General features: G+C 36.3%; 1 protein-coding gene across 4 annotated transcripts in view; it reads left to right on the top strand.

Moving 5' to 3' along the window:
* The window catches only part of UPF2 (UPF2 regulator of nonsense mediated mRNA decay), a 110,826-nt gene that overhangs the window by 3,767 nt on the left and 79,906 nt on the right, over positions 1 to 27,153 (top strand). For all 4 annotated transcript variants that reach the window (XM_049626827.1, XM_049626830.1, XM_049626828.1 and 1 more), the window contains exons 2-5: positions 2,079 to 2,458; positions 6,409 to 7,188; positions 16,585 to 16,745; positions 22,601 to 22,798. In XM_049626827.1, coding sequence (XP_049482784.1) covers positions 2,079 to 2,458; positions 6,409 to 7,188; positions 16,585 to 16,745; positions 22,601 to 22,798 — 1,519 coding nt within the window. The remainder of the gene's footprint in view (positions 1 to 2,078; positions 2,459 to 6,408; positions 7,189 to 16,584; positions 16,746 to 22,600; positions 22,799 to 27,153) is intronic.

Genomic DNA, 27,153 nt, shown 5'->3' with positions numbered 1-27,153 from the left:
TTGGCCTAGGTTTTCTTTCTATGATAACATTTTATTGGAGTGCTGAAATAAATGTGTGTGTGTGTTTACGAAATAAATGTTTATTATTGCAAATGTTTTGTTTGCTAACCTAGTTTTTATTGCTGTCACTTAAAATCTATATTTGAAAATAATTAAGAATACTGTGTGTATATTTAGCTTTTAATAAACTAAGCAGTTTAAATAATTTAATTCTGTGTTTCTTAAATAGAAAGTATTTTGATTTTCTCCTGTGCAATTTGAGATGATTTAGGACTCAAAACATGAATTGCTGTCCATTAAAGAAATTATATTAGAAAACTAGTACACAGAGAAAATTTATTTTTTGAAAAGAAAAATGCTGAATTTTGCTGGGAAATACAGTTTTTTGTTCTACAGTTTATTTCCAGTTAATAGAGCATCTACTGTAGACTTATGTTATCCAGTAGAACTTAATGTGATAATTAAAATATTCTGTATCTGCACTGATGTGGTAGTCACTAGCCATGTGGAAGTGAGTACTTGAAATACGGGTAGTGACTGAAAAATGGAATTTCAAACTCTTAATTAATTTGCATGTAAGTAGCTACTTGTGGCTAGTGCAGTGGTTTTTAACTGGTGGTGATTTTGCTCCCAGGAGACATTTGGCAGTGTGTGGAGTAATTTTTGGTTGTCAAACTGGGAAGATACTGTTGGTACCTCAGTAGAGAAGGCAGGATGCTGCTAAACTTCATGTAGTGCACAAAATAGTGTCAGCCCCCACCCCCCAAACAAAAGCCCCAAAGAATTGCCTTGCCCGAAATGTCAGTAATGCTGAGGCTGAGAAGCCCTGGGCTGATGGTTACTGTATTGGCAGATACAGGACAGAATATACAGATTCTATAATCATCCTTATGTTTATTTATAGATTAATTTTGACTGATGCTAATGAAAAGATTCAAAGTCTAATTTGAGATATTTGGCGGTTTCTGTATTTGAAAGTTTGATAAGGTTGAAAACGATGGCATGAATTTGTGTCCTTTTGTCTGTTCATTTATATAAATTTTTTTTTAATCTTTATTTTTGAGAGAGAGAGACAGAGTGTGAGCAGGGGAGGAGCAGAGAGAGAGGGAGACACAGACTCTGAAGCAGGCTCCAGGCCCCAAGCTGTCAGTACAGAGCCCAACGCGGGGCTTGAACTCAAACCGTGAGATCATGACCTGAGCCAAAGTCAGACGCTCAACTGACTGAGCCACCCAGGCGCCCCTTGTCTGTTCATTTATAGATGGCAGGAGCTTGTTTATGTTCCTGCTATAATACTTCTGTTGCACATTGTATGGAATAATGTCACCAGAATCTCTTCACCAAAGTGAAATGTTGGGATTGAAACTGATTCAGAGGCGCCTGGGTAGCTCAGTTAAGCGTCTCTCTTTTTTTTTCCAACGTTTATTTTTGAGAGAGAGCACAAGAGGGGAGGGGCAGAGAGAGAGGGGAACAGAGGATCTGAAGCAGGCTCCGTGCTGACCACACAGAGCCTACTGTGTGAGACTCGAGCTCACAAATCAGCAGATCATGACCTGAGCTCAAGTCAGATGCTTAACCCACACTGAGCTACCCAGGTTGCCCCAAGCGTTTGACTCTTGATCTCAACTGAGGTCATGATTTCAGGGTGGTAAGTTCAAGCCCCGCATTGGGTTCTGTGTTGGGCTTGAAGCCTACTTAAAAAAAAAAAAAACCTGATTCAAAATATTCTCAGATGCGTGCTGAAGTATTTATGATTAAATGCTATGTTTCATAACTGATAATGGTTGAATTTGGGAGGTTGATTATATTGTGTTCTCCACTTTTGTTTGTGTTATTTTTCCTTAAGAAAGAATGAAAAAAAAAAGTACTTAGACAAAGGCATAGCTAATAATGATAGAATGTGGAATGTGACCAGGAAGTTATTTTATCACAGAAATAATACTCATTTTGCGTGCATTTATTTAATATCTCACAACAATGCATTAATATGTTCTGTTTCAAAAACAGTGTCACGTTACTAAAAAAGTCACTGCATCTACAATACTACAAAGAATACTGACATTCTTTTACTCTTACAGATTGTTCTGGGTAACATAATGCCAGCTGAGCGTAAAAAGCCAGCAAGTATGGAAGAAAAAGAAACTTTACTAAACAACAAGGAAAAAGACTGCAGTGAAAGGCGGCCAGTGAGCAGCAGGGAGAAACCAAAAGAGGAGATCAAACTTACTGCCAAGAAGGAGGTTATTAAGGTCCCTGAAGATAAAAAGAAGAAACTGGAAGAAGATAAGAGAAAAAAAGAAGACAAGGAACGAAAGAAAAAAGAAGAAGAAAAGGTGAAGGCAGAGGAAGAATTAAAGAAAAAAGAGGAAGAAGAAAAAAAGAAACATGAAGAGGAAGAGAAAAAGAAGCAAGAAGAGCAGGTAAAACGTCAGCAAGAAGAAGAAGCTGCCCAGTTGAAGTAAGAACATTTATTTTATTTATTGATAAGAAGGAATGGGAAGAATGAAGTGTTGGGAAAACAATGATTATTTGAAATCCGACTTCTGGGTTGCAGTTCCTTGAGAGTTGGGAGTATCTTAAGTTACTGGTTCTGTTAGTTTCACTGACCAGAAGCATGCTTATGATGCTTTAATTCCTCCAATTAAATGACAGGAATCTTTAATACATATTTTTTGAGAGGGTAATCTGAACTTTCTAATATTTTTGAGAGAGAGAGGGAGAGAGAAAGAGTGCGAGCAAGGGAGGGGCAAAGAGAGGGAGACAGAGGATCCCAAAGCAGGCTCCATGCTGACAGCAGAGAGCCCGGAGAGCCCGATGTGGAGCTGGAACTCCTGAGCCACAAGACCATGACCTGAGCTGAAGTCAGACACTTAACTGACTAAGCCACCCAGGCGCTCCTGGATTGTTTTGATTTTTAAGATGGCTCTTTTTTTTTCATGGTCTCTGGGTTTTTATTTATTTTTATTTTTTTAACGTTTATTTATTTTTGAGAGAGTGACAGAGCGTGAGCAGGGGAGGGGTAGATAGAGATGGAGACAGAATGTGAAGCAGGTTCCAGGCTCTGAGCTGTCAGCACAGAGCCCAACACGGGGCTCAAACTCACAAGAATCATGAGATCATGACCTGAGCTGAAGTTGGGATGCTTAACTGACTGAGCCACCCAGGCGCCCCTCATGGTCTCTTTGAAGTTGAAAATCTTTAGTTCTTAGTGGCTGTTTGCTGAATTCTTACTATGTGCAGGACACTACAGAGTATATCAGCACATATCCTAAAGGTAGTCATAATGAATAAATTTTATGATCCTCACTTGACAGATTAATAAAATGAAGCTTGAAAAGGTTAAGTAACTTGCATAAAGTCCTAATAAACAGTGGAGCTGCTGGGTTTTTTTTAACCTAGTCAACTTTAAAACTTTGGTCCTTAAAAGCGATTTCGTAGTACCTCCCATTCTTATCTTCATCTAAATCTATTTTTGACCTTGTAAATCTATGCAAGTAGTATGATGAACTGGCAAAAAAACAAGGTAGTCCTCACAGGAAAACTACCAAGATGTAGCAAAAATGGCAGCTATTGAGTAGCATGGACTTTTCTCTTCATATGTATAAAAATTTTATATAATGTTTAAAAAGCTGTTTGCAAACATGAATTTTCATGGATCGCTAGAACAGCTCAACCACCTACTTTCCTATCAAAGTTTTTTAGTACCTGTATTTTTTTTTTAATGTTTACTTTCTCTCTCTCTCTTTCTCTCTCTCTCGACAGTGACAGAAACAGAGACAGTGTGAGTGGGGGAGGGTCAGAGAGAGAGTGAGACACAGAATCTAAAGCAGGCTCCAGGCCCTGAGCTGTCAGCACAGAGCCCGATGCGGGGCTCAAACTCACAAACTGAGGTCATGACCTGAGTCAAAGTCAGAGGCTTAACCGACTGAGCCACCCAGGCGCCCCTTGTACCTGTCTTTTTAATGAGGTAGTAGAGCCTTAGGTCTGGAAGGCAATAGTAGTGGCCAGTTTGGGAATATTCAGAGCCATGATTCTTGAGAGTTTCTTATATTCTACTTTAAAAAGAAAAAAATTAACAAGGAGCTGTGGACCACACAGAATGAGGCAGGTACAAAATGAGACTGCTGTTAAGTATGAGTGTAAAAAGAACCCTGGTTTTGAAGACTCATGAAAAACAGTGCAATGTATTTCACTGCTATTTTATATTAATTACATGTTGAAATTGAACTATTTTAGATTTATTGGGCTAAAAATATGTTCAAATTAATTTTAAAAATTCATAAGGATATTCAATTTCACTTATTTTTGCTCCTCCCCCTACCCTCCTATAGAAAGAACAAACAAAACAAAACAAACCAACCACCAAAATCCCAACTTTTTATTGGGAAAAATTCACACATATTCAAAAAATAGGATAGAATAATGAATCAGTCCTCCCAACACCCCCCAATCACTCTGTCTACCCAGCATCAACAATTACCCACTTTTTTCCCCTGGAAAAAAAGGGTATTTTAGAGCATTATTATTTCACTGGTAAATATTTGATTTATGTATTTTTTTTTTTTTAAACTGTTTTAAAAGTTTATTTTGACAGAGAATGTGCCGGGGAGGAGCAGAGAGAGAGAGAGAGAGAGAGAGAGAGGGAAAGAGAGGGAGAGAGACAGAATCCCAAGTAGGTTCTGAACTGTCAGTGTCGAGCCCAATGCAGGGCTCAAACTCACGAACCCAGGAGATCATGATATGAGCCGAAACCAAGATTTGGACGCTTAACTGACTAGAGCCACCCAGGCACCCTCATTTATGTATTTTAAAGTGTTTTTATTGCTAATGAAAATAGATTTAATTAATGTATATACATAGTTGTTTGTTTGTTTGTTTGTTTATTTATTTATTTTGAGAGACCCAGAGCGTGTGCAGGGGAGGGGCGGAGAGAGAGTATCTCAAGCAGGCTCCGCACCGCCAGTGCAAGAGCCCCACGCACAACTCCATCTCACAAACTGGGAGTTCATGACCTGAGCTGAAATCAAGAGTTGGATGCTTAACCAACTGAGCCACCAGGCACCCCAAGAGATATTTTCTTAAAGTGCATTCTCACTGCTAATCTTGTATTTGTGTTTGGCTGGGAGACTTCTTTGAGATACTCACATGTCCGTGTTTGCAGTGATGGATGCAATTTGCTGTTAAAATGTTGTGGCTTTTAGTGGAAAAATCATAGAAGGGTTGCTCAGGGATGGTTATTTCAGAAAGATGAAAATCTGATTTCTTAGAAATTTATATTTTAAAGTTACATATTTTAGTATCTCAGAGGCCTCACAGTCAGAGAGATACCCTACCCTCCCACCCCTGCCCAAGTTATTTTATTACTTGTGCAATTTAAACATGTTCCATCTTTTAATTTTTTTTTTTTTTTTCCAGGATAAACTGTTTGTTAGCCTTTTATTAAAGGAGTTTTATCGTATAGTTTTCTTCTGGTTCCTTTCCAGAATTTCTTAATTACACTTGAATTTTAAGACCCAAACCAAGAAAGGTACTTTATTAAAGGTTTGGTTAATGCTGAAGTATGGAAAAATGGTACTTAACATATTAAAACATTGTTTTTCTAATTTTTTTTTAACATTTATTTATTTTTGAGAGACTGAGAGAGACAGAGCATGAGCAGGGGGAACAGAGAGAGAAGGAGGCACAGAATCTAAAGCAGGCTCCAGGCTCTGAGCTGTCAGCACAGAGCCTGATGCAGGGCTCAAACCCGCTAACTGCGAGATCACGACCTGAGTCAAAGTCGGACACCCAACCGACTGGTGCCCCACATATTAAAACATTTTTAATGCATTTTTTACAAACCTTATTCTTTATAGTCTTTGTGGACAGTTTTTTTTTCTCTCTTACCAATGCTTTTACCTGTTTTAGGTATTTTAGGTATCCTTCCTAGGTATTTTGTATTTTTCATACTATGCATCATGTATTTAATCCATTTATTTTTTCACCTTTATTGCGGTAGAATTGACAAAAGTGTCTTATCCATTTCGTTTGCTTGTTGGCAGAATGATTTTTACTCTAGTTATTCAGAATCCTCCACTCTGTCACATTTGATATTTTCAGCGTACTGGGTTCTTATTATCTTAAGTCATTAATAAAAATGTTTTTAAAATTAGGAAAAGGAGCACCTGTCTGGCTTAGTTGGTAGAGCGCGCAACTCTTGATTTCGGGTTTTGAGTTCGAGCCCCACATTGGGTACAGAGATAACTTAAAAAAGATATCTTTAAAAAAGAAGTAGGAAAAGGGCCTTTTGCATGGTTTGTTCCCTTTGGATGCTGATGCTTATATGATTTTACTTTCGCTCTTATGAAATTTGTCAGAGATGCTTCAGAATATACAGGTTATTTTATTTACTTGTTTGTTTTTATATAGAGAGAAAGAAGAATCCCTTCAGCTTCATCAAGAAGCTTGGGAACGACATCAGTTAAGGAAGGAACTTCGTAGCAAAAACCAAAATGCTCCAGACAACCGACCGGAGGAAAATTTCTTTAGCCGACTAGACTCAAGCTTGAAGAAAAATACTGCTTTTGTCAAGAAATTAAAAACTATTACGGAACAACAGAGAGACTCCTTGTCCCATGATTTTAATGGCCTAAATTTAAGCAAATACATTGCAGAAGCTGTAGCTTCTATTGTGGAAGCAAAGCTGAAAATATCTGATGTGAACTGTGCTGTGCACTTGTGCTCTCTCTTTCACCAGCGTTATGCCGACTTTGCTCCGTCACTTCTTCAGGTTTGGAAAAAACATTTTGAAGCGAGGAAAGAAGAGAAAACCCCTAACATTACCAAGTTAAGAACTGATTTGCGTTTCATTGCAGAATTGACAATAGTTGGGATTTTCACTGACAAGGAAGGTCTATCCTTAATCTATGAACAGCTAAAAAATATTATTAATGCTGATCGGGAATCCCATACTCACGTTTCTGTGGTGATTAGTTTTTGTCGACATTGTGGAGATGATATTGCTGGACTTGTACCACGGAAAGTGAAGAGTGCCGCGGAGAAGTTTAATTTGAGTTTCCCTCCTAGTGAGATAATTAGTCCAGAGAAACAACAACCTTTCCAGAATCTTTTAAAAGAGTACTTTACATCTTTGACCAAACACCTGAAAAGGGACCACAGGGAGCTTCAGAATACAGAGAGACAAAACAGGTGATTTTCATATTTCTCAGAATTGAGAATTTATTTTGGAGCTCATACTTAAAAAGTTTCTTAAGTCTTCGTGCCACTGAAAGAACTTGTGGAAAAGGGCTCATTGCAGGGGATTTCTTAACATTTCCAGGAGAATTTCAGAGTGTAACCGTTAAAGTACTCATGTTTAAATGGGAGTCTTATCATAGATTTTGTTTCTGAATTTAAAAGAAACCTGGCAAGTATATGGTGATTTTTACTTTGGGGATGTGTTTTGTTCCTGTGATTTAAGAAACTCCTTACTGTTGAGGGATTTTCTTTTTCTGTCACTTTAACTTATCTGCTATTATTTTTGTGTTTTGTTGTGCCCTCTCTATAACAGGTTTGCTTTCATTGTTTTGAATCTTAATTCATTGATGTCACTGTTGATACTTGCTCTTCTTAGAAAACAAGTCGTTTTATTTCATAGTCTGTATTTTAGATCAGAAATTTGGAAAATAGTGCAACAAATTAGATGTGAAAAAATTTCTTAAATGCTACTGTGTAGAGTGCATTTACAGGAGTCTCTCTCCGGGGAACATCCATTTAAAATTCTGAAGGAATAATGTATGTGTCTGTGGTAATTAGTGAAGATACCTGATTGAGGGGCCGCCTTTGATTGTTACAAGATAACTATTCTGTAGCCTCTGGACCTAGGAGGCATCCATAAACTAGAAGTTGATGGAAGTTGGTGGGCACTAGGTCAACTTTTATGGAGGGTGGATTTGGAGGGCTGAGGGGTACAGAAAGGAGACAACAGCAGTAGCCAAAGTATTTGGCTGAATACTTTCATCTATTTGAAGTGCATGGTTGAGTCTGAAATTGCTGTTTTTCAGGAATTAGGATGGGAGAGGATACTTTTCTATTTCCATAAGGTCCTTCCACAGTGGGGAAGGACCTACTGGTTTAAGTAGTTACCACTAGAAGGTGATTGACTTAACTAAAGACTAGTAGTATATGCCAGTAATACAGTTAGGTCTGGGTCAGGATAGGTTCAGAGACTATGGCTAAACCCTGGTGGTTGAGGATCATTCAAGAGGCGAGAGTCTAAGATGGCAATGGTGTTCCTCAAGGTTTCTTTAAAAAAAAAAATTTTTTTTTGTTTTGTGCTTTTGATAGTGAGGACTGTTTTAAACTTTGAATAGGCAACTTCAGGCTGAATTTATATAGTCAGTAATGAGTTTAAAAAGAAAGTAGTGGTCCTCTTAATAATTCTCATATATTCAAGATCTTAATTATGACTTACATAGTGTTTTGTCATTTTCCTAGTCGTTTTCTTTTTCCCATATGTTCTACCTAATACATCACAACTGATTTTGTAGGTATGCTTTGATTCCTTTTTATTGGCTACTTTAAAGGTTTTGTGTGTGTGTTTATTTTTGATTGGCCTCACAGAAGCTTAGAGGGTGGAGTCTACAGTGATTTAATCTAATCACCCAATGAAGGAATCCATTTTACAGATTATCTGACAAAGTATTCTTCCTTTGAAAACCTCTCAAAGGAGCTTAGAGCCATTTCTGTGTTGGACACTCCTACTTACTAGGAATTCAAGCAGAAAATTAACTCCATAAAATGGTTCCCTTTGATGTACTTCTTTTTTTCTGGTTCAGATGGAATAAAGCTGCTGAAAGTGGGGGTCCATGAACTGTTTACCTGTTCACAATGAATTAAGTATAGAAGCACACGAAGCATTTAGACATCCTTATAGCAGTTTTCCATAGTTGTGGTATTGTTCCTGTATTTTATAAAAGCACCTGCAGTGATTAGAAAAAAAAATAATTCCTTTACCACAGTTTGAGAAGCACTGATATGGGACATGTCTCCTCTTTTCATGATAATATCTCAGATATTTGCAGACTGCCAGGTGGTTTCCCTTTCATCTTCTCAAGGCTAAATACCTCCTGTTCCTTCAGTTTGTTCCATGATTTCGACATGACTATCCTTAGGACATTTGTTTTGGATGCATTTTTTCCTGCCTATAATCTAAAATTCCATTAGTTTCTATAGCTGCTCTGTCATTCTTTTGACTGTTAGGCTTATATATGCCTAAAGACTAATTTTTCAAATGAACTGCTGCCAAATCAGTTCTTCACCTTGAATTACTGTAACTAATTTTTTGAATCTGAATGCAGACTTCCCTCTTTTAACTTTATTTAGATACTTTGGGCGTATTAGTTTAGTCTAATTATAATATTGAATGATGATTATTATTTTTAATATATCAGTGACTTATATTAATTTGTACTTACTTTCTGGTCATATCCAGCTTTGATAAGCAGACCTGTTCTTTAATATTATTTCAAGTGAAAATTTTGAACCGGATATAGTGTTAAGAGCATGGTTTTGTGGACTTTCCCTAGAAACTTTTATTCATTTCAATATGGAACTGTTAGGTTATTAGAGGAGGTTATTTACCTAGCAGAAATTGACCTTACCATCATAGCAGTCATTTTATCATGGGATACTGCCTACTTAGATGTAGTAATTTGGGAGATGGGAAAATCTTTTTTTTTTTTTTTTTTTTTAACATTTTTTATTTATTTTTGGGACAGAGAGAGACAGAGCATGAACGGGGGAGGGGCAGAGAGAGAGGGAGACACAGAATCGGAAACAGGCTCCAGGCTCCGAGCCATCAGCCCAGAGCCTGACGTGGGGCTCGAACTCACGGACCGCGAGATCGTGACCTGGCTGAAGTCGGACGCTTAACCGACTGCGCCACCCAGGCGCCCCGGGAGATGGGAAAATCTTAATCATCATATAACAAATAATTAGCATATAGCTTAATAAATAACTCATGCCTAGGACAGCGTCAATCTGAGGAGCCTCTGTAGTGAAGATTTGAATACCTGACTGACCAAGACGCATGAAGAATGGATTAGTGCAGAGTCCCTTGGCCTAGTATTAGTACATTACGGTGTACTGTAAAAATGATCAGTTTCCCAAAGTTTCCCCCTCCCAGTCATTATCCAGTAGGTGTTTTGAGGTTTTTCTAATCATGGGAATAAATCATGGACAATAATTTTTCCCAGTAAGGTTTCTCTTAGGCATGGTAATGCTGGAAATCTAGGTGCCAAGCTAGTGGATGTTTAAGCCTTTTTTCAGTATCTTAATAATGACAGTTTTAAAAAAATCAAATCCATTGTATTTTCAGTCTATGAATCCTAAATGGTTTTGGTCATTTTAATTAACTTGGGAGATGGCACTATTCATAGAGGTTGTGAAGCCTTTGTGTATACTCCTTTGTTTTTATTTTAATTTTTTTAATGTTTACTCTTGAGAGAGACAACACTAATGGGGGAAGGGCAGAGAGAGAGGGAGAAGAATCTGAAGCAAGCTGCAGGCTCTGAGCTGTCAGTACAGAGCCCAGTGTGGGGTTTGAACTCACAAACTGTGAGATTATGACCTGAGCTGAAGTCAGATGCTTAGCCAACTGAGCCACCTAGGCGCTCCTATACTCCTTAAGCTCTATACTTAAGAATTCTTTCAACCAATTAAAAAAAATAGAATAATAAAATCTCTGGTATTTTCTTAAAGATGTTAATGAATGAATGAATGAAGACAGTGACTGCACAAGACCTGTTGAGTCTTAACTGTTCCTTTCTCACGTTTGCTGGGCTGATACCATAGGTATTAGATAGTTCTGTTTCTAAGCCCTTGAGGGATTTACAGTTATAAGCAGAATACAACTGGCCCTAGGGTTTGGTGAATTTTAGTAAATTTGAACTTACAAGCTTTTTGTACTTAAAACAATTTTTAAAATACATTTTAGTTAAGCGATTGATCCTGGGGACTTATAATTAATATTTAGATGTCTAAAAATATTATCTTGCAACATCTGCCAATTTAGAGTTAATAGCTTTACTTCTTGGTAAGTTTTATGTTCAGTGCTCTATACTTGAAATGTTTTGTACTATGAGATATTATTCTCATAGAGGTAATATTACCTGCTACTTTTTGGCTTTTAATAAAAATTGAAGAAATGATTTAATTTTTATTTAGATATTACTTAATTATGTAGAAGAATTTGTTTCTTGTAGTGAAATCGTGAATTCAGATGTTAAGTCAATTCTTGCTTGAATAATTTCGAAGTGTCTTAATTTCTTTCTTTCTCCCTAACTGATGGGAGTGGTAGCAGAAGTTTCTCCTTTTAAGTATTGGTGAATTAGGACCTTCATGATTACATGTTCAAACAGCACTAAGTGATTTGATTGAAAGTATAGTTAAAAAAAAAAAAGTACAATGTAGGCTTTCCTCCATTAGTTAATAAAATCAGGGAGGTTTCTTTCATTAATGCAAATTCATGCGGTATTACTTTACCAGTGATGAAATTAAATAGTGTTGCTTTCACCTTCTGCTTTTCTCCCAGGTAAGTTGTACCTTGCCTATAGTTGTGGGTTGTTGTTTTTTTTTTTTTTTAAACAGGTGGATTGTTTGATAAATTGTGTAGTACTTAAGCGCTATTAAGATGTTCTATCACTGTACTTTATACTCAGTGAGGCTTTTTTTTTTTTTTTTTTTTTTTTTTTTATTTACTCAGTGAGGCTTTAACAGTTTTGTAAGTGCTCTAAAATTGTTACCTCTTTCCAGGTATTCTCTAACTCTGATTCAATGACTTTGACAGTTTAATAAATATTTGATCGAGTACATTTATGCTTACCGTGCAGTAGTGGCTTTTCACACAAGATTATAAGACATCCATAACTCAATTCTAAAATGAAACTGAAAGAAAATTATTCTCATGAAAATTTGACAAATTGCTGAGATGAAAGGTAAAATCTAGTAGCTTTTAATGGGTCTGCCTCATGATTATAAATGAGCTTGCTCATTGTGACTTATGTAGCAAGTGACAGATCGGATTCTTTCATACCTCTTCATACTGTATTTTTCACAACTTCCATGTTACTCTTCATCTGCATTTAGGACTTGTACTAGATTTTAAAGTGTCTAGTAAACACATTAGCAGTGCACACAGTGCTTACCCAGTCAGGTCCAGGTAAAAGGACCTGAAGGAATATAAAATAAGCACCTCAGTGTGAGAGGGCTTGCCTTTGATAGATGCATTTGAGAGACATTCTAATTCCAATGTTAGGTACCAAGTGGACAATTTTACTTTAATTTGGGAGGCAGTATATATGGTCCAATAGTTGTGAGCATGGACACTGGAGCCTGGCTACGTGTGTTCACATCTTAGATTTGTCATGTACTTAGTTCTGTAACTCTCAGCAAGTTATCTCACATCTCTGTGCTTCAGTTTTCCCTTCTGTAAAATGGAGTAACAGTAGCACTCTACCTTGGAGGTAAATGTGAACGATGCAATGAATTCACATGTAAAAGCACTTAACAGTATCTGATTCATTGTAAGTATTCAGTAAATGTGAGTTTATTACTTGTGATATATTGCTTGCTTAATCCTTCAGAAAGTCCTGATTGGGATGTCTCTTTTACCTTTTTATGATTTTGAAAATTTGTATATTAAGCTTTGATAGCTTTTAAAAATTTTTTCATTTTTAAAATAACGCGAGACAATAGCATACAAAATAAAAGCGAGAAAGTCAAGAAGAATAAAAATGAAAAAAAAAAGAAAAACAAAAAATAGGTCTCAAGACTAGAATCATTTGAGACATTTATGACTTTTCTCATGAGATAGAATGCTCGATTCAAGAGTGGACTATTTGATATTTTCTGTCAGTTCTACAGTATTGAATTAGTAATATAAAAAACACTAGAAATCAAAGATTGACATACCTTAGGGTTGTTTCCACCCAGCTCATCATTGGGTGAAGGAGGTCTATTGTATTTTTATTATAATGAATCAGATTTGGAATTAATTTTGTTTTCATTGCTTGCTTTTCATATCTTTAAGATGGTCCCAGTAACTCCCTCTTGTACAATGATGTCATGAGAAGGAATGTACTCATTTATAATACCTTTGACAGTGATACTAATTCAGAGAACTCCAGTTATGACAAGGATTGGCAAACTATGGCCCGCAGGCCAGATAGACCCACCACTACTTTTTGTACAGCTGGTGAGCTGAGAATAAGAATGGTCTTTATCTTTTTAATTGGTTGAAAAAAAATCAAAAGAGGAATATTTTGTGAAATACTAAAACTATATGAAGTTCAGATTTCAGTGTCCATAAATAAAGCATTATTGGAAAATAGTCATGCTCATGTGTTGTTGTATTATTGCCTATGGCTGCTTTTGTGCCAGATCAGCAGACTTGAATACTTGTAACAAAGACCATATGGTCTGCAGAGCCTAAAATATTTATATCTGGCCCCTTTGCAGAAATAGTTTGCTAACCTCTGATTTATGATAGTCTCAAAAAGATTGGCTTCTATTCAACATTCTGAATATATGTGCTTCTGAAGAGATTATAATTAAAATGATATGTGATAAATCATATATTCAGCTTGATTTTGCATAGTGATAGATTGCTGTGGAATTTTCCTAAGAAATTTTGGTGAGATTTATTTTACACTGATGAACAGACTAGGTACTTGGGTCAAATGTGCTGTGTAATGTTTAGTTCCCTCATACAGGTCTTCTAAAAAAAGCTAAACTAAAAATCTTTTCCAATGGGCTTCATAAACATAAAAAACTGCCATATATAAAACATTCATTAAAAAATGTCTCATTTTAATTTCATTCAAACCTCTAAATGATTCTAGGGATTTTGAATGTTCAGGTACCTATGGTGCATTTATTTCTCTGCTTAAAATTTATAGACTTACTACATCCTGTGTGTTCAGTCCGATGTTTAGTAAATGTATATTAAATAAATGGTCAAGGAAAATATGTAGGACTGTATAAGTTTTGTGTGTAACAGAACTCTTCCCATGCCATTTCATTGGTATCTTGCATTGCTTGCCAAGTTTTCAGTATAAGGTATGATTAGAAAATAAATCTACCAAAATCTGAGCTTTTTTTCTGAGGACTGTTGTCTCTAGGTCGTAACCTAAGCACATATTAGTACTGTTAACAAGTCTGATCATGGGATTGAGATTTAGGAAGTGTGAGGAGTTACCTCTGGAGCTTCAGAGTTTTAAATTGGTTCCAGGATGACTGGAAAGGAACTGGAACGCATACAAAGGCAGCTATCATAGAATTATATCACTTTTAATTGATCCAATGCAAAGTCCCAGGCAAATGATTGAAAATGAGGTCGATATTGGAAAAAGAGTGTTTTCTGCTGTGATAAAATAGTCCTCACTTTGCTAATGCCTATGTATCATAAATCCTTAGTGAATGTTGTATAACCTAAAACTGGATGTATTGTTCTTTAGATGACTCTAGTGTTGCAACTTGTTAGAAAAATTAAGTTCCAGGTTCTGTTATTTTGTTTTTTTTTTTAATTTTTTTTTTAATGTTTATTTATTTTTGAGACAGAGACAGAGCATGAACAGGGGAGGGTCAGAGAGAGAAGGAGGCACAGAATCTGAAACAGGCTCCAGGCTCCGAGCTGTCAGCACGGAGCCCGACGCGGGGCTCGAACTCACGGACTGTGAGATCATGACCTGAGCCGAAGTCGGCCGCTCAACCGACTGAGCCACCCAGGCGCCCCCAGGTTCTGTTATTTTGAAACATTTCCCAGTGTCTTTTCAAGTACTGAAATAATTTTGCATCATCTTAATTGTCATTAGAGGTTCTGAAATCCCTTAGAACTGTTATTATCCCTCTTAACATAATTTGCTATGGAACAGACTGCTAAGGGGGTGCCTGGGTGGCTCACTTGGTTAAGTGTCTTGATTTTTTACCTCAAGTCAGGTCTTCATGTCAGGGTCGTGAGTTCAAGCCCCACTTTGGGCTTCATGCTGGGTGTGAAGCTTACTTTGAAAAAAAAAAAAAAGAATAAAGTTTTTATTGGTTAACATTTTTCCAATACATTGCAGAACATTTCAGAGTAGCCTACTTTTGAACATTATTTATTTAAACAGTTTAATTTTAGTGGCTTTTTCTAAATTCAAAAATGACATAATTTCTAATTAAAAGTTCTAACAAGCTCACTCATTGAAAGCAGTCCCAGTCATTGCTTTCATGGTTTAAGTATTTTTGAATGCTTTGAGTTTAGAATTCATTCATGTAACTTACTGAAAGACTGTTTTTTTCAGTAAGATTAGTTTGAAATAAACAGGTGAAGAGAGAAACTATTCTTGTTGATAGAATGGTATCGTCCAATGTACTTTTAAATCGTAAGAAAATGAATGAAAATTTCTCATTTTAGATCCCTAATAGGCCAGATAAGAAAAAAAGAAGATTGAATTTAATGAATAGTAATGTATGCATTGATCTATCTTGTGCTTGTAATGGGAGCTGATAATTCCTAACAAAAAAAATGTTAGCTGGAATGTTACAGCATTTAAACAAAAGTTTATGTGAGTAGGACTAGGATAAGAGAAAAATTTGGAAATTGTTCCAGCTGAGCAGGGATGAATAAGTGTAGGCATTGTTTTTCACGTTATTTTCTGTTAACTTTTAAGTTAACATCAGAAAGTAACTCATTCTCTTCACTTTTCATAAGGAAATTCAAATGACAAGTAAAAAACTTTATAATAATTTGAAAATGACTTAATTTACGATTGGCTTTTTGAAACCTATATTGCATTAAGATTTATAGATTTCAAACATTACACTACATGTGTATTATAAATAGTATTATAAGTAGTTGCAGGTGTGGACATCTCAACTGTCTATATAGAGAGATTTTTACTTGACTATACATTTTGAAAAATTTCGAAAGTTCTGCATTTCTAATTATGAGTGGCTTATTAGTGAACTGTTGGTAAAGTGAAAGACTAGTTGTGTTCTCTGCTCCTCAGATGGCCTGGCCTGGCTTGGCTTAAGTGGGTTTCTCAATTAATATTTGTTAAATGGATAAATAACCAGTACTTGTGTAGGAAACAGAATTGGCTGTTTACAATATTTGGGCTTTTTCAAAAGATAATCTTGATTCATATCATTGTGAATGTTTAAGAATACTGATTTTATAACTTACTGTTTTTGAACAGTAACTTTTTAAGGTGTGTTAAGTATTTTTGATTAACTGTATGTCTGAAGGCGGTATGGCTTTAACAAAATACTTTAAAAATAATTTGTGTTTAGTGGCATTGTTAAATTTTATATTACTGCAGGCATAATTGTTAATTACTTTTAATGTTCTTTGAAGAACTAATGTTGAAATTTAGTTACTTAGGTGAATTTGATTATACTAGTTTTACTTTCAGATACATCTTGGAAACTTTACAAATAATTTGAAGAAAATCATGCTAATAAGCTTATGTGATAAAATCAAATTTTGTGGAACGTTTCCAATATAATACATGATCACATCTGCTTTGATGAGTTTATCAGATTATTTCATCATTCATTTTATAGGCGTATTCTCCATTCTAAAGGAGAGCTAAGTGAAGATAGACATAAACAGTATGAGGAGTTTGCTATGTCGTATCAGAAGTTGCTAGCAAATTCTCAATCCTTAGCAGACCTTTTGGATGAAAATATGCCAGATCTTCCTCAAGACAAACCAACACCAGAAGGTAAGATAACCCTAAAAACATTGTGATTTTTCCACTAAGCACTATCCCTTATCTTTACTTTCTTTAGATGTATATCATTAAAAATTTAAGTTTTCAACATGCATTTAGAGTTTTTTAAATGAAGTAGTATTAAGACCTAATAAGAACTTTGAAAAGCTACTACTTGAAATGCTCCTCTGAATAGAGAAGGTTTGGCACTTAACAATACTTAACTCATATGATCTTATGATGTATTCTTTTGGGTTCTTTTGTATTAAGTATCTTTGGATTATATCCAACAGGGACCTGTCTGAAAACCATACCTGGGGTTATAGAAAGATTCACTTTGTTTCTCAAAGAGGTAATAAAGTGGATTGGATCTTTGAGATTCTAGTTTTTTGTTTTTTTTTTTTTTTAAGTTTATTTTATTTATTTTGAGAGAGAGCATGAGTGGGAGAGGGTCAGAGAGAGAGGGAGAAATAGAATCCCAAGTAGTGTCCAAGCCGTCAGCACAGATCCCAACACAGGGCTCAATCTCACAAACTGTGAGATTGCGATCTGAGCCAAAACCAAAAGTCAAACACTTAACCAACTGTGCCACCCAGGTGCCCCTCTAATATTTTTATATTTTCCTTTTTTTTTTTTTAAGTTTATTTATTTTGAGAGAGAGAGCGAGAGTGGGAGGGGCAGATAGAGGGAGAGCGAGAGAATCCCAAGCAGGCTCTGTACTGTCAGTACAGATCCCAATGCGGGGCTTAAACCCACGAACCGTGAGATCATGACCTGAGCTGAAACCAAGAGTCAGACACTTAACAAATTGAGCCACCCAGGTACAATATTTATCCTTATTTTTAATCCGTTGGTTTTGAATGATACATTATCTTAAACTGTTATTTAGAAGTAAAACTTGCTGTTTTGTGAGGTAAATTTTCATTTTGTGAGATGGGTTGTTTTTTATACTATTTCAAAGGTGTTTTAAAGTTACTTTTTTGATTGCCCTTAAGTTGGTAGGGCTCTTAATACATTAAATCTGTCATACCAAGTACTTGATGAACGAATTATATTTATGTTTGTAGATGTATTGATATATCACTAATCTTCAAACTATCTGGCACTTCTGTTCACTTAAAAATTTTAAGAGTAAAGTATTTGTAAGGTATCTTTTTATAGCACAAGAGTTATTTTGTATTTTGTATCTCAATAAGAAATATGTGTTGCATGCCTGTATATGCATTTATTTTATTTACATTTAATTATGTATATAATTCCTACTAATTTTTATATCTCTTGATCAGTGAGCCTCAAACTTTTTTATTTTTTAAAAGAAGTTCCACATGGGGCACCTGAGTGGCTCAGTCAGTTAACTGTCTGACTCTTGTTCTTGGCTCAGGTCATGATCCTAGGGTCTGCACTGACAGTATGGAGCCTGTTTGGGATCCTCTCTTTCTCTTCCTCTACCCCTTCCTTGCTCACACATGCATGGAGTCCGGATGCAGGGCCTGATCTCATGAAACATGAGATCATGACCTGAACTGAAACTGAGAATTGGATGCTTAACTGAGAGTTGTATGCTTAGCCAACTGAGCCACCCAGGTGCCCTGTGTCATCATTTAAAAATATATTTTTTTTCTTAATGTTTATTTATTTTTGAGAGAGACAGAATGTGAGTGGGTTAGGGGCAGAGAGAAAGGGAGACAGAATCTGAAGCAGGCTCCAGGCTCTGAGCTGTCAGCACAGAGCCCGATGTGGGGCTCGAACTCACGAGCTTTGAGACCATGACCTGAGCCGAAGTCAGATGCTCAACCGACTGAGCCACCCAGGCGCCCCACTATGTCATCATTTTTAAAAGAGATTTTCACCAGGTATAGAATTTTAGGGTGACCTTTTTTTTCCTTTCAATACTTTTTTGCATATGGTGTATTTTTCTTCTGGTTGTTTTAAAATTTCTTTATTATCACTTAATTATGATGTGGTTTGGTGTGGGTTTTTGTATATTTCTTGTGCTTGGGATCACTGGACTTCCTGAATCTGTGAGTTTACAATTTTCATCAAATTTCCCAAACCTTGACCCTTGTTTCTTCAAATATGTTTTCTGTTATTCTTCCACCTGCTATGGAGATTTAGTTACAACTCTCAGGTGGTTTGAAGTTGTCTTTTTTATTCTTCGGTACTTTTTCGTCTATTTTTGTATTGGATAGTTTCTCTTGCTCTGTCTTGAAATTCATTAATCTTTCTTTTTACAGTGTCTAATGTACTGTTAAACTTATATAAAAATGTAGTTTTTATCTCTGGAACCTGGTTATATTTTCCATGGTCTTGAACATGCTCAGCTTATCTTCTAGTTTGTTGACTATATGGAAATAGTTATAATTGTTTTAATTTGTCTACTAATTTTATCATTTAAGTCATTTCTGCATTGATTTTAATTGAGTGATTGCTATAGCTCTTGTATTTTTTCCTACTTCTTTGTATGTCTGATCATGTTTACTGGGATGACTGCTGGATATTTTTGTATTCTTAGAAATATCATTGAGCTTCATTCTGGAACATAGTTAAGCTACTTGGAAAGTTTTATCCTTTTCAGGTTGGCTTTGGTAGGTGGGGTCAGAGCAGCTGTTAGTCTAGGGCCAATTTTCCATATTACAGAGGCAATATCCTTCTGTACTCTACCTGATTTCCAATGAATTGGAAGTATGAGTAGTTATTTTCCCAGTCTCACCCAGTTCCCTCACAGGTAGGGGCTGATCAATATTCGGCTGAACATTCAAGGGGAGCTTTCTGCTGATATTTGAGGTCTGTCTATGTGCTTTCTCCTCTCTGGTATTGTGTCCTGCAATATCTAGCCACGTTCACTAGAGTAGTCTTGCCAGACTCAGCTCTGTCCTCAACTCAGGGAGACTGCTGGGGTCTGCCTTGCTTCTCCCTTACTTGGCTGTAGCCCAGAAAATCTTACCAGGCAGTAGTAAGCTAGGGCACTTAATTGTTGGGCTCAGCTTTTTTGTTTCTTCTCTGTAGGAATCACTTACCTGTGCTATCTGATGTTGTGTTCAAAAACTTGTATATATTGTTTGGTCTTTTTAGTTGTTTTAGGTCACTGGTACCCCATCCTGGCCTGGAGAAGCCTCAGCTTTTCAGTAATCAGAATGCCTGTTCTTGCCATTCAGAAATGAGATCGTATTATATACACTATTCTGCAACTATTTATTTTTTATTTTACTTCTTATGTTTTAAGTTTTTATTTAAATTCCAGTTAACATACAGTGTAATACTAGTTTCAGGTGTACAATATAGTAAATCACCAATTCCATAAGGTATGTGCATTTTAAGTTTTAATATATAAAGTTAAGGATGCCTGGGTGGCTCAGTTGATTAAGTGTCTGACTTAGGTTCACGTCATCATCTCATGGTTTGTGGGTTCAAGCCCCACATTGGGCTCTGTGCTGATGGCTCAGAGCCTGGAGCCTGTGCAGATTTTGTCTCCCCATCTCTCTCTGCCCCTCCCCTACTCACTCTCTGTCTCTCTCTCAAAAATAAATAAACATTAAAAAAATTAGAAAAATGTATACATATTTAAATACATATTTAAAAATATGTATAAATATTCTTCCAAAGAAATTTACATGCTACTAGCTATATGACAATGAATGTTTCCTTACACTCTTATTGTGATGTAGTTGTTGATTTTTACCTTCTGAGTGAGGTTGAGTATCCTTTTCTTTAGGTTTATATTGGCTGTTTTATATATGTTTGTTTCTCTGTGACATACTGGTTTGAATCCTTTAACTCTTCCTTTTCATTTTAATAAAATATTTATGTATCTTTAATCAAATTGTAAAAGCATTTTGCATATTAAAGAAATTATTCTTTGTCACATGCAATACAAATAGTTTCCTGTGATTATCTGTTGCTTTTTTTTTAACTTGGTAGCATTTTTTTGCTTCTCAGAAGTTGATTTTTCACAGCTTATGATTACTATCAAATACATTTTTCATATATGTGAAATATTCGTGCATATTATAGAGTGGAAAGTGAAAGTCTCCTAGCATATGCATTCCATTTTCCAAGGTATCTGTGGTACAGTTTGATATGAATCTGTCCAGACTCTTTTTTATATAAAATATTTATGTAAAATATATAATCAGATATTGAGACATAGCTTGTTAATTTATGTAGTATGTTATTTTGCATGACTTGCTTTTCTCTTTCAATAACATATTTTTGAGAACCTACTGAGTCTGTTCAGATAGTTACACGTCATTTTTTTTAGCATCTGATTAATATTACAGAGTGTATAAATATCAGCTGTTATCTTATTGGTAGATACTTAGATTCTATCCACTTTTGCTCTGTTACAAACAGTGCTATAGTCAACCTCTTTGTGAATCTTACTTCACACTTCCTTTATTTCTTTGGTATAAACTCCTAGAAGGAATCTTACGGGATCAAATATTATGCTTAATTTAAATATTGATAAGTACAGACGGATTACATCCCCTTAATGTTGTATTAATTTATATTCTAGATAAGATATGAGAGTGCTTACTTCCCTACCGTCTTGTTAGCATTTAATGATATCAGTCTTTGTTAAACATAATCTAATGGGTGAAAATGATAAATGTTTGTTTCATTTAAACCTTTAAATATAAAACATAATCACAAATATAAAACACTAAATATAACACTTAAATATAAAAATTAATAAAGCCCCTAAACAGGTAAGTAAAAGAGTATAGGAAAAGAACCTTAACCTCAGTACTCAGGTATTATTAATGAATATTAATGATATTAATTTCTTTGTATGAATATTGCTAGTATTGTCTTCTAGTTTGTCCTTTGCTTTTGTTTATATTTTTCATTAAACAGAAGTTATAAATTTATCACTCTTTTCCCTTATAGTGTATGGTTTTAGTGTCTTGTCTTTAAATACATTTGGTATAAGGCATATAAGTAATGCATCAGGGAGCCAGCGTTCTGTTGTTTTTGCTCTTGTTCTTCTTATGAAATGAATACTTTTAAAAGTTTACTTATTTATTTTGAGAGAAAGAGCACGAGAACAGGGGAGGGGCAGAGAGAGAGGGAGAGAGAGAGAAAATCCCTGATGCAGGGCTTGAACTCATGAACCGTGAGATCATGACCTGAGCTGAAGCCAAGAGCTGGATGCTTAACCAACTGGGCTACCCAGGCACCCTTCTTACAGTTATTTTCACTGTACATCATCATTCTCCACTTTACAGTTGTGGTTTGGAGAGAAGCACAGTGAGAACAGATAAATTCGTGAATGGTCTCATGATCATGAAGTTGGAAATTCTCCTGATCTGAGTTTAAGAATTTTTAGTTGTATGTAAAAGGTAGAGCGTGTGTAGGTGCATGTATGTATGCAAATGTGTGCATGGTTTTCTTTCTTCTACTGAAATATCTGTATATTTCTTCATCTTTTCTTCCATTATTTCCTATTTCTTTATCAGTTGACCATTTATAGCAATCTGCCTTATACTGTGGGAGATATGGATGTTTTAGGAGTGGCCAGGCTTATATATTTCTTATTTGGGTTTTAAGTTCCATGAAAGTAGGCCTAATATATCAAATGGCTACTTAATCTGACAGTAATTGCTTAAAACATTTATGAAAAAAACATCTTTCTCATATGCTGTCTTCTAGTTTGTCCGGATTTAGAGCTTTACTTAAAACACAGTTTATGATTTGATGTTAAAGATGGTCTTGTGAACAATTCAGAGTGTTTGTTGATTGAAGAAGCTTTTGTTAACACTCAAGGTTCATTAGTTGTGAAATTGAAAATATAAAATATCTTGTTGCTGTGTGGTTTTACACACTAAACCTGAAATGGTTTTAATTCCCTGTGGCTTATTTTATTATAGAGCATGGGCCTGGAATTGATATCTTTACACCTGGTAAGCCTGGAGAATATGATTTGGAAGGTGGTATTTGGGAAGATGAAGATGCTCGGAATTTTTATGAGAACCTCATCGATTTGAAAGCTTTTGTTCCTGCCATCTTGTTTAAAGATAATGAGAAAAGTTGTCAGAATAAAGATTCCAACAAAGATGATTCCAAAGGTAAATTCTAGAGGATAAATATTTACATTAAGTGCTGTAAAAATTGGTTTCAAAATAGTATTTGTAAAAGGTTTTTGTTGAGTTACTAGTTTTGCAATATGAACATTGAGTCATTAGATGAAATGAATGACAGAATAATACGCAAAGGAGCATGAAAGGGTGATAAGTGACAGTTTCAGCAGTGCTAAAACATTTATGTTAATGTGAAATAATTTTTTTCACTTTTAAATTTTTTGAGATGGTGTGAGCAGGGGCGAGGGTCTGGAGGGGGTAGAGAGAGAGAGAGAGAGAGAGAGAGAGAGAGAGAGAAAATCTTAAGCAGTCTCCATGCCCAGCACAGAGCCCAATGTGGGGCTCTGTCCACTAATAGAGGCGCCCCCAGATAACTTGTTTTTAAATGTACTTTTGTATTCTTTTTTTTTTTTTTTTTAATGTTTATTTGCTTTTGAGAGAGAGTGTGCATGAGTGGGGGAGGGTCAGAGAGCGAGGGAGACAGAGGATCCAAAGCGGACTCTGTACTAATAGCAGAGAGCCTGATATGGGGTTTGAACTCACAAACCGTGAGATCATGACCTGAGCCAAATTCAGATGCTCAACTGCTCAATCGTCTGAGCCCCGCCCGGGCGCCCCTGTACTTTTGTATTCTGATACATTTATTAGGGAACCCATTTAAAAAAATAATAGCTAGTGGGGCACTTGAGTGGCTCAGTCAGTTAAGCATCTGACTTCAGCTCAGGTCATGATCTCGTAGTTCGTGGGTTTGAACCCCTCATTGGGCTCTATGCTGACAGCCTGGAGCCTGCTTTGGATCCTGTGTCTCCCTCTCTCTCTGTCCCTCCCCTGCTCACACTCTGTCTCTCTCTCTCTCAGAAATAAACGTTAAAAAAAAATAAAATAATAGGTAGTAATTTTTATTTGATAATCACTTCATGCCAAACATCATTTTAGTACTTCGAAATATAAGTGAAAAATTATTTAATTCTCATAATAACCCTGTGAGGCAGCCACTGTTGTTACCCTGTTTTCTCATGAAGAAACTGTGGCACAGAGAGGTTAAGTAACTACCCAGGGTTAAGTAACTTACACAGCTAGTGCATGGTAGATCTGAAATTTCAGCCTTATTAATTAATGACTTGGGCCCTTAATTACTGTGTTCTACTGGTTTTCAGGTTATGTTGAGTAATTTCTGTGCCTTACACTAAAACTAGGAAGTAGTATTCTTTGCTTTGATGTATGAGTATTATAACACATACATCCAGAGCATTCCATTCATTACTCCTGTACCCATTGAGCAGTTTCTCTCCATTCCTCCCTTCCTCTAGCCCCTGGCAACTACCAGTTTGCATTCTGTGTCTATGGATTTATCTATTTTTAGTGTATCATATAAGTGGAATCACGTGATGTATGTATGATCTTTTGAGCTTACTTCTTTTACTTATGTTTTGGAGGTACACCACATTGTGCATTTATGAATACTCCATTCTTATGAATGAATTATATTTCATTTTGTGTATATATCACAAATTATTTTTCCATTTATCCATGGGTGGACTTTTGAGCTGTTTCCACATTTTGGCCACTGTGACTTGTGCTGCTGTGTCTGAGTCCCTATTTTCAATTTGTTGTGTATACACCTAGGAATTATAGGGTTATATGGTAATTCCATTCTTTAAAATGTTTATTCATTTAATTTTTCTTAATGTTCATTTTTTGAGAGAGAGGCAGAGTGTGAGCAGGGGAGGGGCAGAGAGCGAGGGAGACACACAATCTGAAGCAGACTCCAGGCTCTGAGCTGTCAGCACACAGCCCGACTTGGGGCTCGAACCCACAAAGTGTAAGATCACGACCTGAGCCTAAGTTGGACGCTTAACCAGCTGAGTCACCTAGGCGCCCCTAATGTTTATTCATTTTTGAGAGAGAGAGTTCATGCGCGCACATGTTTGGGCAGGGGAGGGGCAGAGAAAGAGGGAGACAGAGAGTCCCAAGCAGGCTGTGCACTGTGAGTGCAAAGCCCAGCGTGGGCTCAGAGTCATGAACTGTGAGATCACAATCTGAATTGAGAACAGGAGTTGGATGCTCAACCAACTGAGCCAGGTACCCCTGTTTCTGTTTTTGTTTTTGTTTTAATTTAAGTGTAGTTGACATATAATATTACATTAGTTTTAGGTGTACAACATTGTGGTTAGAATATTCTGTACGTTGTGTAGTGCTCACCACTATAAGTGTAGTTACCATCTGTCCCCATACAATGTTATTACAACAACTACTGAATGGGAGAAGATACTTGGAAATGATATATTCGATAAGGGGTTAATATTCCAAAATATATAAAGAATTTCTACAACTCAACACCAAAAAACCAAATAATTTGATTAAAAAATGGGCAGAGGACCTGAGTACACATTTTTCCTAAGAGGACATGCAGATGGCCAATAGATACATGAAAAGATGCTCATTACCACTACTCATTAGGGAAACACAAGTCAGAACCACAGTGAGATACCACCTCCCACCAGTCAGAATGGCTAGTATCAAAAAGGCAAGAAATAACAGGTATTGGTGACAATGTGGACAAAAGAGAATCTTTGTACACTGTTGGTAAGAATATTAATTGGTGCAACAATTATAGAAAACAGTATGGGGTTTTCTCAGAAAATTAAAAATAAGAACACTATACAATCTACGATTTCTACTGTTGGGTATTTACCCAAGGGAAACAGAAATACTAATTTGAAAGGATATATGCACCCTCTTTATTGCAGTACTATTTATTTATTTATTTATTTATTTATTTAAAAAAATTTTTTTTAATGTTTATTTATTTTTGAGACAGAGACAGAGCATGAACAGGGGAGGGGCAGAGAGAGAGGGAGACACAGAATCTGAAACAGGCTCCAGGCTCCGAGCTGTCAGCACAGAGCCCAACGCGGGGCTCGAACTCACGGACCGTGAGATCATGACCTGAGCCGAAGTCGGACACTTAACCGACCAAGCCACCCAGGCGCCCCTATTGCAGTACTATTTATAATAGCCAAAATGTGGAAGCAAACTTAAGTGCCCATCGATAGATAAAGATGTGGTATATATATAAAATGAAATGTTAGTCATAAGAAAGAATAAAATCTTGTTATTTGCAGTAACTTGGATGGACCTAAATAAGTGACAAAGACAAATACCATGTGATTTCACTTATATGTGGAATCTGAAAAATAAAACAAACAAGAGAAAAAGAAAAAAAACAAATAGATTTATTAATACATCTAAAAAACTGGTGGTGGGCATAGGGGAGGATGGATGAAATAGGTGAACAGGATTAAGAGATACAAACTTCAGTGTTTAAATTTTAGAACTCCCAAACTCCATCACGCAGTGGCTGAACCATTTTAACCTTCCTAGCAACCATGTACGAGGGTTCCAGTTTCTCTACATCCTTGTCAACACTTGTTATTGTATAATTTTCTTTTTGATTATAACCATCTTAGTGGGTGTGAAAATGGTATTGTGGTTTTGATTGCATTTCCTAATGGCTAGTGATGTTGAATCTCTTTTCATGTGCTTGTTGGCCATTTGTCTTCGTTGAGGAAACAATGACATGGACAAATCCTTTGTCCATTTTTTTTAGAAGTTTTTTTTAACGTTTTTATTTATTTTTGAGAGTGAGAGCACACAAACATGAGAGAGGCAGGCAGAGGGGGAGAATCCCAAGCAGTGTTGGCACAGAGCCTGACATGGGGCTTGAGCTCCCGAACTGTTGAGATCATGATGTGAGCTGAAACGAAGGGTCAGGGGCCAACTGACTGAGCCACCCAGCCTTCCCACCTTTGTCCATTTTTCAATCGAGTTATCTTTTTGTTTTAAGTATTTTTTAAATATTCTGGATAGTAGACCCTTACCAGATTTCCAGATATTTTTTCCCATTCTGAAGACCGCCTTTTTACTTTCTCGATTATCCTTTGATGCATAAAAGCTGTTTTTTTTATATGTTAGACTTAATTTTTAAATTTAATTTTATTTATTTTTTTAATATCTAAATTTTTAAAAATGTTTCATTTATTTTTGAGAGAGAGTGAGACAGTGTGAGCGAGGGAGGGGCAGAGAGAGAGGGAGACACAGAGTCTGAAACAGGCTCCAGGCTCTGAGCTGTCCGCACAGAGCCTGACACAGGACTCACACTCACAAACTGTGAGATTATGACCTGAGCCGAAGTCACATGTTTAACCGACTAAGCCACCCAGGTGCCCTTAGACTTCATTTTTTAGAGCTGTTTTAGGTTCACAGCAAAATTAAGCAGAAAGTACACAGTTCCCATATCCTCCCTCCCCCCCCCCCCCCCCCCCCCCCCCCCCCCCCCCCCC

The sequence above is a fragment of the Panthera uncia genome, chromosome B4, assembly GCF_023721935.1.
Source record: "Panthera uncia isolate 11264 chromosome B4, Puncia_PCG_1.0, whole genome shotgun sequence".
Classification (NCBI taxonomy): Eukaryota; Metazoa; Chordata; class Mammalia; order Carnivora; family Felidae; genus Panthera; species Panthera uncia.
This window is presented reverse-complemented; position numbering and strand designations above follow the sequence as displayed.